General features: G+C 37.2%; 1 protein-coding gene across 13 annotated transcripts in view; it reads right to left on the reverse strand.

Annotated features, from left to right (window-relative positions):
* Nucleotides 1–14,470, reverse strand: part of NCOR1 (nuclear receptor corepressor 1) — a 114,603-nt gene that overhangs the window by 37,793 nt on the left and 62,340 nt on the right. For all 13 annotated transcript variants that reach the window (XM_084651205.1, XM_084651213.1, XM_084651204.1 and 10 more), the window contains 5 exons: nucleotides 13,741–13,946; nucleotides 9,259–9,321; nucleotides 4,594–4,733; nucleotides 3,629–3,755; nucleotides 387–942 (listed from right to left, as the gene is read on the reverse strand). In XM_084651205.1, coding sequence (XP_084507331.1) covers nucleotides 387–942; nucleotides 3,629–3,755; nucleotides 4,594–4,733; nucleotides 9,259–9,321; nucleotides 13,741–13,946 — 1,092 coding nt within the window. The remainder of the gene's footprint in view (nucleotides 1–386; nucleotides 943–3,628; nucleotides 3,756–4,593; nucleotides 4,734–9,258; nucleotides 9,322–13,740; nucleotides 13,947–14,470) is intronic.

Raw genomic sequence — 14,470 nt, forward strand, 5'->3', positions numbered from 1 at the left:
TGGGTGTTAATGTTTAAACTACAAAATATTTGTATTGTACATGCATGCACACATACTAAAAATCTCAAAGTTCAAACCACGGAGTTGAGTGAGGGTTAGTGGTAGAATGAAGAACACACAAACATAGGAAGTGTTCCATATTTTGCTTTAACAATGTGTCTTCCAGTTACGTAATACGATTTTTAAAAAAGAATGTTTTGTGTGCGCGCGCGCACGTGGAGATCTCTAGTAGTTTAAAAGTAACTGAATATCCTTTGTCACAGACATCCCAAGTAGAATTTGGGTTGTCTCTCTCACCAACAGAAATTGGTCCAGTATATTACCTCACCCACCTTCTCTCTAAGGTTAAATTAATGTTTCTCTCATAATTGAATAATTAAACTCACCTTTGTCTTTCAGGTTCCCCATCAACATCTTCATCAGCACTACAAGTAGCACTAGAATCATTGTCTGAATTGGGCTCTGGTCTTGCTGGATTAGTCTGCTGTGACAGGCTGAAATCCATTTCCTCAGGTTCTGACTTTTCCTTGGGTTTCTCCAAATCCCTCTCTTTGGTATCACTCTCTATTTTCACTTGAATGTTCTCGGGTAACCTTATTTCAGCATCTACAGGTTCTGCTTTAGTATGCACTGGAAGGTTGAGCACAGGCTTAGCTTCAGCTGGGTGGCTTCTACTGTCCATCTCCATTGGCTCCTCTGCCTCATTACTTATTTCTTCCTTAACTTGGAGCTCAACATTCTGATTTTCAGCTGTTTGTGCACTTTGGGCTGCTGAGGAGGGGGATGTGCTAGGTACGGTTTTAATGGCAGATTCCTGTTCTGCTGTTGTCTCAGTGGTTATCCTAGCAGCAGAGCTCTCAGACATCGCATCTTCACTGGGTTTGGATGCTTCCACTGGTGAAGGAGATGGAGCACTCTCTGTATCTGAACTATTTTCAGCACCTGAAAGACATTATTCTTGCATAAGCACTCAAAATATAATTAACACGCTCTGACTGGACAGCAAATAATTGCTCTCATTTTACAGCACCCACAAATATATGAGGTATCCCACAGTACAAATAAGACTACAAGCCTCTGCCCCAAAGATATCATTCACCACTTAATTTCACACCTAATGCAATGATGACTTTACATGGGAAGCTTTTCATCATTTGTGAACAATCCAAGCAACTCATTTTCAAACATGAATTACACAGATTTATTGCTTAGCGCAGAAATCTCTCTTTCAAAAAACTTATTTTAGTTTTAGGTATTAGCCACAGACTATACATTTAAAATTTCTTCATTTTAAGAGTCGATACACTTGTAGAATTGGAATCCAGACACTGAAATACAGGCTGCAACATGAAAAAAAGTCTGCTATAGGCTTTCACACAGCAGAGTTGACAAATTTTCAGAAAACAATGCTGTGCATCACAGCTAGTGACAAACTAGGGTTTTCAATCTATAGGAAGAATTGTAAATTAGCATTATTAACAGCATTTTGTACCATTTTAAAATAAATGGTAACTTTTATTCATCTTTCATTCTAATCATTGTCCCACAGAAATAACTTCAGTAAACTGGAATCTTAAGGCAAAATTCCCTAACAAACATTTAATAACAAAGTTTAATATAAACTACAAATGCTAAGAGAGAACCATGGTTCCATAATATAGCACAACAGATTCTATTCAGAAATCTTATATTACTATATCAATCCTTATTCCTTAAAAAGCATTTTTACAGGAAATATTTAGTTCAAATATAACATCCTCACAAGCTTTTGGTATTTTTAGAAGGAGCGTCTACATGCCTTTCCCATTCAACTGATGTCTACTGCAGAGCAGATAGAGCACTACACAGCCTACCGGTTAACTGAAAGGTTTAGGTTCTCTCAACTGTCATTTAACGTACGTAACCTTTTATAGACAAAGTACACGCCTGGTAAAATGCTTAAACAGAACCAGAAAGCAAAGGGTCTTCACAGGTTTTAATGGATAAATTCACCAAAAGGATTTTTAATCTTTTATGTTAAACACATGGATCTGGTAAAATTTAAAGATTCATCAATTCTAACTTGTTAAAGCTTCTCTATGATTTGAAAAACCTTATTACTAATTATTATTGGCTTTTATATAGATGAACAATTTTCTGAATAACATGCAGACATCAGCAGCTTGAGACATTAAGTCAAATACTCTGATTCATAGTTTATGAATGTTACTGGATACAGTTCTACATAAGGATGGCCAAATACAGATTTGATGGGGAGTCTAATTATGAACAGTTGCAGCCAACACAAAAAGCTGGTAAGTATTCCCCTGCCTGAAACTTTTCAGAGGCTAGTTACTAGCTAAAGACTATAAATTCATGATTCACCATGTTTTTTTTTTATAAGGGCAGTTTTATGTAGCCATTTGCTGTCAGTACGATCAAGTTAAGAACACTGGGTCAGACCAATAGTCCGCAGAGACCAATATCCTGTCTTCCAACAGTGGCCTGTATCAGATGTTTAGAGGGAAAGAACAGAACAGGGCAATTTATAGAGTGAACCATCCGCCTGTTGTTCAGTCCCAGTCTCTGGAAGTTAGAGGTTTAGGAACACCCAGAGCATGGGGTTGTGTCCCTGACTATCACAGCTAATAGCCATTGATGGAACTATCCTCCATGAACTTACCTATTTCTTTTTTTAATCAAGTTATAGTTTTGGTCTTCACAACATTTCCTGGCAATGAGTTCCATAGGTTGACTGTGTGTTGTGTGAAGAAGTACTTCCTTATCTTTGTGTTAAACTTATTGCCTATTAATTTCATTGGGTGACCCCCTAGTTCTTGTGTTATGTGAAGAGATAAATAACACTTCCCTATTCACCATTCGTGATTTTATAGATCTCTATTATATTGCCCTTTAGTCGCCTCTTCTCTAAGCTAAACAGTCCCAGTCTTTTTAATCTCTCCTCCTATGGGAGATGGTCCATACCCCTCATCATTTTTGTTGCCCTTCTCTGTACTTTTCCAATTCTAATATACCTTGTTTGACATGGGGCAACCAAAACTGCACACATGCAGTACTCAAGGTGTGGGCATACCATGGATTTATATACTCCGTTTATAAAACAGAAAATATCATAATGCATCCTCTTTCCTAATGATTCCTAACATTGTTAGCTTTTTTGACTGCTGCTGCACATTGAGCAGATGTTTTTGGAGAACTATAGACAATAACTCCAAGATCTCTTTCTTGAGTGGTAGTAGCTAATTTAGATCCAGTCGTTTTGTATGTGTAGTTGGGATTATGTTTTCCAACATGCATTACATCGCACTTATCAGTACTGAATTTCATCTGCCATTTTGTTGCCCTGTCATCCAGTTTTGTGAAATCCTTTTGTAACTCTTCACAGTCAGCTGCAGAATTAAGTGTATTCAGACATAGATATAGTAATCCCACCTGCTAAACTTCAACCCCAGAGTAAGAGTCTGAAAACTACACTGGACTATTTTAAATTAAATAGAGTGTAACTTTTTGATCATTTTAAGTGACAACTTCTGCAGGTGATCAAACATCACAGGCAACTAAAATGGTGGATCATTTTAGTGCTAGTAGGAGTTTCCTTCCAAACCAATTCTGACATTTCAGTAGTTACCCTCACTGTCTTCTGGATTCTCTTCTTCATTGGATGCTTCGATATCTTCATCCTCCTGAGCAGAGACCGTTGACGCCACGCTTTCACACTGCGATACATCGCGCTCCTCACGAGGCCTTCGTGAAGACTAAGACAGAAAGAATTGAGATTTACTCAATCTTGAAAACTTCCATATATTAATTTTAAATGCACTCTCTCTCCACTTTATATCAGATTCAGAAGTTAAAGAACCCCCTAATTAGCAATGATGTTTCTTTCTGCACTGATTTACACCTTGTTTTAACTCAGGCAGTACTGCAGGGGGCCAAAGAGGAATACAGTATTGTCAAATGCACAAAAGCTTTCAGATACAAGCAGAACCAGTAGTTATTTCACTTGTTAAGATATGTAACTCCAACTAGCGTCACTGTGCCATAATCCACTCATTTTCCAAGGCTGTAAGCACTGGCCTAACTCTGCTACCACTTAAGTCAAACTACTCCTGCTGATATTAAATTAGGCTAGCACTGTGCTTTTGAAAATCCCATCCTTGGTGTTTTACTTTGGCTATATATGCAGCAACATTCAGTTGCTGATGTTCCACTGGCTATCCTAACCTGTTTTGCACTGTTGGTGTTGTTTAATAGCTACATGTTTCAGTCCAAAGATATTACTGGTGGATGAAGCCCCTCTATACAAGTGAGTTTGCAAAACACTTTGAAATTCCTCAGGAGGAAATGTATTACACCAAAAATGCAAAATAATATTACTACTGACCTTTACATTTAAAGTGACTACTACCTCTAAACCGTCTATCTACCCGGGCAATGAAAAGCGGCATCAAGTGCTAGAAGGTACAGAGCAAAAACAGGTGAAATGAAACAAAATGGGAGGCTGAAGAAGTTTCTATTGTGAGCCTCAAGGCCTAACTTTAGACCAAACCCAATTATCTCCAAAAATTATTTAATCCAGTATGATTTACTCACTTTCTGTTTGTGCTGCTGAAGGAGGTTGTCCAGATTATGTCTCCTTTTATAGTTGAAGTAGAAGTTTTTACACTGAGCTTCACTTTTAGTTCCAACCATTTTGGCTATTGCTGCCCAGTTGCGACCATGTTCCACTAACCCTATTTAAACAAAATGCAAGCTTAATATTTACCATGATAAATAATCAGGCTCACCAGAAATCAATTCAACCACACACAAATTCCACTTTAAAAAGGTCTGACTTAAACACAGACACAAGAAAATGGGGTAAATCACACTGTCCTTAAAATGACTCTTGTTGCAATAATGAACCCACCCAACAGATGGAAAAGCCCTGCACTTCATAAAGCATAGCAGGGTGCCTCTGAAGCTATTCCATTCAAAAGTTTTGCCAACATCTGAAACAGAACCAGTCAGCACATTCCCTCCCATGTGCTCATTAGCTAGGTTTTCAGACTTACTATAGAAAAAGTAAATTAAAAATGTATTTAGCAAGAATTAACTAGTGCTGTTAGAAAGCTGTCGGCCCAGTTGCCTCTCCAGAGGACAATGCTCAAACAGCTGTTGTGATGACATCACCCCAGAAACCGGTAGCAGCACCAGTACGATAACATGAATGGTGCAGCTTAAAGACTTTATTTTTGGTAAGTAGTAATCAGCTGGTACAGTAACATTTCGTAAGAGAAATATTCTTTTTTAATACTTTGATATTATGAAAGCTTCACATTTCCTTCTACTATTGAAATAACATCCTACTAAGCCTATTTTGTTAAACTTTCATAAGAAAACAGTAAAGTCAAATTTCCTTGCAAATGACAGATAAAGTACTACTACATAAAATTTCCCATGACAGATCGCACCACTGGTCTATCAAGTCCAGTGTTTCCTTTGGCAGTGCTGATGCATCAGAGGAAGGTGAAAGCTTCATAATGTCCTTGCTTGAGTAAATGTGTAATACGACGCAAGGGCAAATGATTCCTTCCTAACCCCTACAGTGATCAACTGTCAGACTGAAGCATGAGATTTAATTATCCTTATTTCTATTTGTAGTTAAGCAGGCTACTGATCACAAATTATTGAGTCTCAGCTGAGTCTATCTACCCTCCTGTGGCAGTGAATTCCATTTCTGGCTACATGCTGCGAGAAGGACAATGAAACCATCTTTGTAATGGCACACCCGCTCCCCTTATAACGTACGCACAAGGTAGGTTACAAAGACTTAAGTACTGCAGTAGCTACTATCATATTTTGTGCAAGTAATGAAGTACATAAAAGCTACGTTTTATGATGCAGAATCCCTGTTTTGTTTCCTCAATTGGTCATTTAGGGTCTGATACGAAGTCCATTGACTTCAGTTCGTTTGGTTCAGGCTCTTAACAATTAAGACTGGTTCTGCAGTCAGCGTATATTAGCAAGGTCCTACTGTATTTTCTTATTTTGTTCTATATCTATATAGGCATAAATTATCAAATGACTCTTCATCTTGCATGATGATAAAGACTGATCAGTTTATCAAACTTCATAACTGCCACCAGTATAAACCTCACCTTTAAAAATTCTACAGTTCAGGTGTGACTGGAAAGTTGAGGGCTTGAAATCTACAGTGTGGGGCTATTGGCTGTTTGGCATAAATGGAAGAGAGGCAACAGCAATGCTTGCCCCTAAAACCATGTTTCTCTGGGAAAATAATTTCACGAACATTTGTTTACCCTAGCTACCAGTCATCAGCGACATAAGGACAACCAATGCCCCACCAAAGCACTGCATTTCAGTACTTGCATTCCAACAACACCTGGTTAACCTTTACGATCTAGATTTTCAAACGCAGTTTCTTATACAATATATACCTAACCCCTTAACATTTGGCACTGGTGAAATATGAAACTACTAGTAGATTAATGCTTAAATGCTGCCTCAATACTGCCATGTCTAACATGTTCTTCTGAAACATCCCTCAAAAAGAAATACTTAGTGTTGTATCAACCATCTGGAACTTGCTATACTTGTGCAATTAGAATGATTTGGTTTTGTAAACTGCATAGGAAGATATTTCTTGCTTAAGTAGTTTTTAAAATTCATCAAGCATCTCTTTCTTCCACCATCATCTTAGTCTGATATCTTAGACATGTGTGACATTACTTGGATGACCTGAAGCCAGTTCATAGCTGCTCAAGTGGAGGAAGGCAAACTTCTAGGTGATCATTTAAGGCATTTATTTTACAATCCATAGAATATAGCTTTACTAAGCAGAGTGGGGACTGCGTATGTTAGTATTTTACATAAAATCATGCCAGGTATAGTTTTGACTCTAATGAGACAAAGCAGAAAACAAGATCTTAATATAGTATAGATATATTTTTGTGTGTCTCATCAATACATCCAGAAGCTCTTTATGAAGGTGAGTTTTAGCCTTCTTTTCCAGACTGAAAATGAAATGCAGCAAGAGGTTGAGGTTGTACCTAATGTCACAGAGAGGCAGTGGCAGAGCCAGGAATAAAACACAGGTTTTACTCCCTGTGCTGCATCCTATCTACTGGCTCATGCGGTCTGCCCTGTTAGGATAACCGACTTCTTTTCTTTCTGGGACATAAAACTATTGAACCCACATCCACTACTACTATGCACATTTGAGAAAATGTGTAAAAATCCCACACCACACTACCTAGAATAAAAAGGATAAGAAATTCACACCGAGATCATGAAGTATTTCAGATTGTGAAATTCAAAAAGGTTCTTAATCTTATAATATAAGCATATTTTCTCTTAATTAAGTTACCATTTCACAATGTTAAGTATCATCTGAAAGGCAAGATTAAAGAGTAAACAAGCCAGGTACTCAGTAAAATATGATTCTGAAAGCTAGAAATTCTCCCCAGTATAAGTATCAGGATGATCGTGGTAGCTCTGTCTACAAGATAGATACACATCAAAAAAAATTACCTAATCCCTACTAACCTCTCCCATTTCTTAAAAATCTACTATAAATAAATATTTGGAATACTGCTGCTCTGCTAATGACCTCCGCACTATTTCTAAATACACTAAGAAAATATCTAAGACTAAAAACTGGATAGTTTTTTCAAAATCTTGGACTCTGGATTCTTGGCAAAAAATAGGCACACAGAGTGACTAAAATCTCTAGAAGATCTTTGAAAGTGATCTTTACTATACATACAGATATACACAAACACAAAAATTAAAGGAGAGCTCCAATGTAATATAAAATTTATTCTAGCCTTTATCTCTGCTTTTGAAATTACAAAAACTCACTTAAGTGTGTTATAATAGTTTTAAAAGATTAAATGACCACTCTCTTGATCTGATTACACAAAACATGACCGTAAATTTTGCTAAAAAAAACTTTGGAAATCAAAAAGTTTAATTTATTAGGAAGCTTTGTAAATAAGGGAATTTTTTTTTTTTTTAGTTGCAGAACTAGAACTGAACAGATTTCCAGTGCTTTTACTAGGAAAGCCATTTTTTTCAGTCCTGCTTTACACCAAACCAGGCCTGCGCCAGGAAGTATACTTGAAGTGACAGCTCTGCAGAGACAATAGCACCACTTGACTGAAATAATAAACTGTTTTGAAATGCTGATACGTTTTTATTTAAAACGTACACCACAGAGCACAAATATCAGTAATATTTCCTTTAAAATCCATGTTTAGGGGTACTTGAATCAGGTACAATTCAAGTTGCACTTGAATCAGAATACTACCGTTGCGAAGGGTCCTTTACACTTTTACAGCACCCATTTTCTATTTTTAGAATTTGAACATAACTTGCAAGCAGTAAGTAGAAACAGGATGTGTTTTGTATTAGGCAGTAGCATAGAAGCAATTTTTATTTTACTTTGAGGGCTATGCAACACCTATAAACCTGGGCAAGCAAAGAAAGCATCAAGCCTGATTCTTAAAAGTAATTCAAGTCCCAAACTTGGAAGTGTACATACTAAAATAAATTTTTTTTGCATGGTATATTTAGAAGTCTTTCTATATGGTGTACAAACATTTTCAGCCATAACTAGAGAAAAACAAAGCCTACAAATTCTTGTGATATGTTTTAGCACAGAGCACTAAAGAACCAAGCGAATTAATAGTTCTTGCAAAAAAAATTTATCTAGTGTCTGCTTGTACTCATTTAAAATTTGACTCCCTGTTGAAGCTAATATCTATCACTAAGCTTTGCCAGAGTTCGAATTATACGCACAATAATGTTTTAATACATTAAAATTTGCCACTCTCCTTGCCAAGTTACAATGCAAACTCACATTTCAGATAAAAGAATTCATCTAATGGAAAGGATATTGATGTGACTTGTAAGAAGGTGTTACTTAGTGCAAATTTCAGATGCAAATTTTCATTCACATCAGTTTCATTGTTATATAGAGACTACTTTGTAAAATCGTTTTCTATCAGACTGTTGATGGCCATAGCTGTAAACTGAAATCAAATAGCTTTTCCAACAGATTGGGAAAGCCAATAAAAACATCTAAATCTGCATGTTTGTTTGGAAGATTGGTTTGTTTTGTGTGGATATCTGCTTCTAAGAAAAAGCTCCTTTCAAACGCAAAATGAAAGTGAGTCCCCCACCTCATTAATTCAAATTAGCACCGCAGAGACTAATTAATAACCAGAATTGAAACCAAAGCTTTAGAAGGATCACCTTTTTTAGCAATTTCCATTTCTTCTTCTGTCCAGCGAGAGGTCTCCACAGGCTCTGCAGAAGCTGAAATAGCAAATGGTGAGTCCCATTAGACAGAGAAAAGACCAGGATATGCCCGTTCAGCACCAATCACACATTAATCAATTCATCTGTTTACATTAAGGTCTATTCAAGCTATTTGGGAAAGCTGCCCAGGACCATGGGAGGCGGTCAGTTTCTATCACACCAAACTAGGGGTGGGAAAGGAATCTTCATGCTCTCATCAGAGCAAGATGCTAATGACTAGCTTGTTTTGAACCACCAGAAAAAGTGGAATTTTTAAAAATCTAATTAAACTCAGATTAATTCTACTGATACCAGAGTCTGAGCCATTTTAAAATGAAGTTTACTATATATGTGAACATGTGGCTTGTTTTTACTGCAAAGTATTCTGGACAATAAATATTCTAAGAAGCCAAGCTATTTCTAAAAGGTTTGTCTGCATTCACCCACTAAAACCGTCAAAATCTTTGTTGCCATAAATAACTGTCTGTTCTGCCTGATTGTACAAAAGAGCCAGTCCACCGACAGGACTTGGGATAAAATGACAACATCTAAATTCTTGATTCTTAGAGAGTATTTTGGTGGCAGATTTTAATCTGAAGATTTTCATGCAAAGTAGGAACCCCTTTTTCCTCATACATCTGTAAATGCTGGAGTATTTCACTTCCCATGCTACACATCATGGAATCACTAAAATATGTTTATGTAATATTCTCTCCAAAATTACTTCAAACACTGAGCAATGCTCCCAACATCCAAATGATATAAGCAAATAAATTCTTATTTCCATTTTATAGATGGAAAAACAGATGTTAAATGACATGCCCTGGGCCACAATGCAAGTCAGAGCCATGCCAGAACCATCATTAGAAGTTGGGAGTTTCTGATTCCCAGTCCTGTGTTCAAGCCCCAAGGTTCACATTGGTCTGCCACACTCTTGAACTATAAATTGTCCAGCTACACACAAGGCCATGTTATAGAGAGGTCTAACGGGAAACTGTCACGTATTAAAGTGTCCAGACACGATCTCTGAAAGAGCCTTGAAGGCTGAACTAGCGTTCCTGCGCAATAGATGGTACCCAATATACCACAGAAAACTCAGAACCCACACAATTATTTGCGAATGCTTAAAGTTATCAATTAAAACAAAATCATTGGAAAATATTCCAAATTCCAATTTCTGCCAAGTGTCATGTTAATGTTATGCTAGGAGAAAAACCAAGTATGGTCTTGGCACAAGTAGGCTGCTGAAAGTCTCAGTCAAAGTCAAAGATAACAAATGATTTTGCATTTCATTTTTTTTTTAAAAAGTCATTCCTGTAAAATACTTAGCTCCTATATAGCCCTTATCTGTATAGCTCAAAGTTTTGTTTTTTTGCTTTTTATTTTTTTAATCAAGGAGGATGTAACCAGCCCCATTTAATACATGGGAGAAACAGAAGCACATGAAGGTGAAGTTACTAGTCCAGAATTACACTGCAGGTCACTAGAAGAACCAGATATAGAACACTTCTCCTGACCCCCAGGCACTAGAGCACACAGCTTGCCTTAAAAGGCTAAAGAGAGTTGAAAGACGGAAATATAAAGAAATGGAAATATAACCAGCACTTCTATACCGTCTTACCTTTTCCAAGTGCTGTAGCAAATGCTAACTAGTACTTAAATCACCCCTGCAAGATGGTTAGTCCCATCTCACAAGTAAGGAAATAAGGCAGCAAGATTAACTGATTTGTCCAAGGCTGTACACTGACAGTAGCAGAGCTGAAATTAACTCCAGAGGTTCTGGCTGTCATCTCAGTCATTTCACTAGACCCTGCTACCTCACTGCTTTCGCAAAATACAAAATCCCACCCTCTGAAAAGTGCTTGGAGTCTAAAGGTTTAAAAGCAAAAACGTTCAGCACTATTTTATTTTAGTGCCACATATGTATGATACCCTACAATCACGTTAGCCATTAATATTTTCTAGATGTACATATAGATTTTATAGACGTATACAGAATATGTAAAAACACAGTAGGCAAGGTCCCTTCCTTAAGGACTCTTCTACAGTCCGTAGTGAAGCAGTTTCTTGCCTAAAACTATACATACTGTAAGGTAGATAACATGTTATATTCCTTTCTGCAATAAAAACATGCAACTATTCACAGTTCCCCTCAGTATATCTATCCATATGCTTTGTCCTTCTAATCATAATTTAGACATTTAAGTCATGAGAAAAGGGCACTGGGTTTTAGGACACCCTGAGTCTAGCCCTACCTCTACTTTTGATTTGCTGTGTGATCTGGAGTAAGTGACAAGAGTTCTGTGCCTCTTTTCCGTGTCCCAAGTAAAATTTATAAAATGGGGATCGTAGCCATTTTTTAAAGTGTACTGAGATTCAGATATAAAAGATGTAAGACTTAATTAGCATCTATTGTAATATACTTCACACAACTGATTTGTGGAAAGCGGACAAGTTTAGTGAAAGCAGCTGGACACTTCTCTTAAAAGGAAATTTTGTACTTTTCATATTGTCTTATTCTGCTCATTATATTCTGCAACACGACAGGCAGCAAGGATTTATATATAAAATATTGTGAAGGCTCTGAAGGGATTTTATAGAGCCTCTCAGGCTTTTTCTATTATAAATCTATTTGCATGCTGTAACAGACACACTATTGAACACAAACCAAATCGAGAGAATGAAAGGGGTTGCAAAACACCACAGCATGCTGTGGAAAAAACAAACAAAAAAAAACCACACAGCCCCAAATGCTCTAAAGCATTTAAGGGGTTCCTCTGTGGAGGGAATTATTCCACTGACTCCTCTGGAAGAGAATGAAATAGTTAATTACTTAACATGCTGAAGCCTCTTCTCCTACACTCATTTCCTGCATATCAGTCTCCAACACTCATCTGCGCAAACAATCATAAGCAAAGAAAAATGAATGAAAGTTTAAAAAAAAAAATCTATGCTAGTACAAAAAACACCCTATCAGGAGACACAATGCAATCAACAATTCTCCACCTGCTTTATTTCACTGGATTTGATGTCACTCACGTTTAATATTGTTCTGAATGATGTTCAGCCACTGCAGACAGCTCAGCGTCTTCACAGACTAGAATCCTCCCCCCCAATTTATCCTTGCTTTATCTGCCATTGTGCATAATATAGAAAGCATTAGCAGAAAATGGAATCAGCAAAACAAAGGTTGGAAGATGGATAGGGCAGAAAAGTATTCAATCCACTCAAAAGTTTTTAATGTGGAGTCCGGTGGCACTTTAAAGACTAACAGGTTTATTTGGGCATAAGCTTTTGTGGGTAAAAAACCCACTTCTTCTCTGTTAGTCTTTGAGGAGTCCAGTGGAAAGAAAGCTCAAGTAATAGAACAGTGCCACTTGCTGACAGGTATTTTCCACTGAATGCATTCAATGAAGTGAGCTGTAGCTCACGAAAGCTTATGATCAAATAAATTTGTTAGTCTCTAAGGTGCCATAAGTCCTCCTTTTCTTTTTGCGGATACAGACTAACACAGCTGCTACTCTGAAACCTTGCTGACAGCTGTCACCTTACTTTAATACTATTTTAAAAATCCTCTCCATTGATAATTTTTCTGTATTTCTATTGCAGGAGTCAGCGTGGCTCTGTTTTGTTTACCTCCTTTTTTCTGCATCATCATCAGATTATGGCAGTAGGAATGTGCACTCCTTTAGGAACTCAGCCAGCAGCAAGAGTCTGTATACGGTCTACTGGTATATGCCACCAAAATAACACTTTACAGAAAATTCCTTAGCTACATAATGGATTAAGAAACAAACCAACCAGCGATCCACTCCAGATAATAAATATTGAGATAAATCAAATTCTGGGCCTAAATTGCTTGTTAGTAACCATCTAGGGCTAGGTCCTGCAAAGGATCCATGTTAATACAGGGGTCTGCCTGTGATTTGCAGGATCTAGCACTAACCCTGCAAACTAAGAGAAAAATAGTCTTTGTATAGGTTTCAGAGTAGCAGCCGTGTTAGTCTGTATTCGCAAAAAGAAAAGGAGTACTTGTGGCACCTTAGAGACTAACCAATTTATTTGGGCATAAGCTTTTGTGAGCTACAGCTCACTTCATCGGATGTATTCAGTGAATGTAGCTCATGAAAGCTTATGCTCAAATAAATTGGTTAGTCTTTGTATAAGTAGTCTTATTGCGTAAGACAACTACTGGTGTTCTCTTATATAGTTTTAAGATCTGATCTGATTTTATTTAACATTCACTCATATAGATGCATATTTTTAGAAGTTTGATAAACTTCTTGATGTCTTGTTTGTCAATAAATTACTAGACTTGAAAAAAATGTCACTGTATCCACAATGGAAATGTGTTGTATTCGCAAAGAATGATCCCATATTGACAAAGTGCCTTTCTGCCAGACGGATCCCAAAGTACTTTCCATAAATGCTACTCACAGGGTTCTGGAGGTGGAGGAAGAGGTGGTGGTGGCTCTTCAGTAGCAGCAGCAGCAGCATTTGCTGCTGCAGCTTCGTTTGTCATTGATCTGGTGATCCTGCCCTTACGACGACCTTGACTGTTGGCAGTTTTTCGTCCCCTAGGAGTAGCCTGCTCTGTTTCCTCTGGTGCAATTTCTGTTTTGTCCTTCTCTTTGGTGTTCTCTCTGGAGTGAAGACAAAAGTTAAAAGAAAAGCTTCAGCGCAGATATTAATAAAGCATATACTACGTAGGCAGGTATTGGTGAAACTGAATCACAGATATAAGAACTAAGTGTAAGCTTGTTTTTCAGTACCGATGGAAGGAGTAATTCTTTGTAAAGCAATTTAACAGTAAAATAGGCTCCTCATTTGTTCCCCAAAAATCAGAATTTATTTAAAAACAAATGGAGCTACACTCCATTATTAACTAAAAATCAAAAGAAAAAAATCTACCATTTCCTTACTGATGGTACCAGGTATGTCCTTTTATTGGCTTTAATAGAATGTCCATTTTCATATAGAAACAGAAGCACCAGAACTTCACCTTGAATGGTCCCTTGAAATGCATTAACTATTTATGCTAAACAATCTGTTCCACCTGGTATTTACCTCTCACACGCCTGAGTACATTTCCCAGACCTACTGAAGAGTTCTGTGTAAAGATATTACCTCACAGTACATTGTTTTGCTAATATACTGTAACCTACAC

The sequence above is a fragment of the Lepidochelys olivacea genome, assembly GCF_965140295.1.
Source record: "Lepidochelys olivacea isolate rLepOli2 genome assembly, chromosome: 17".
Classification (NCBI taxonomy): Eukaryota; Metazoa; Chordata; order Testudines; family Cheloniidae; genus Lepidochelys; species Lepidochelys olivacea.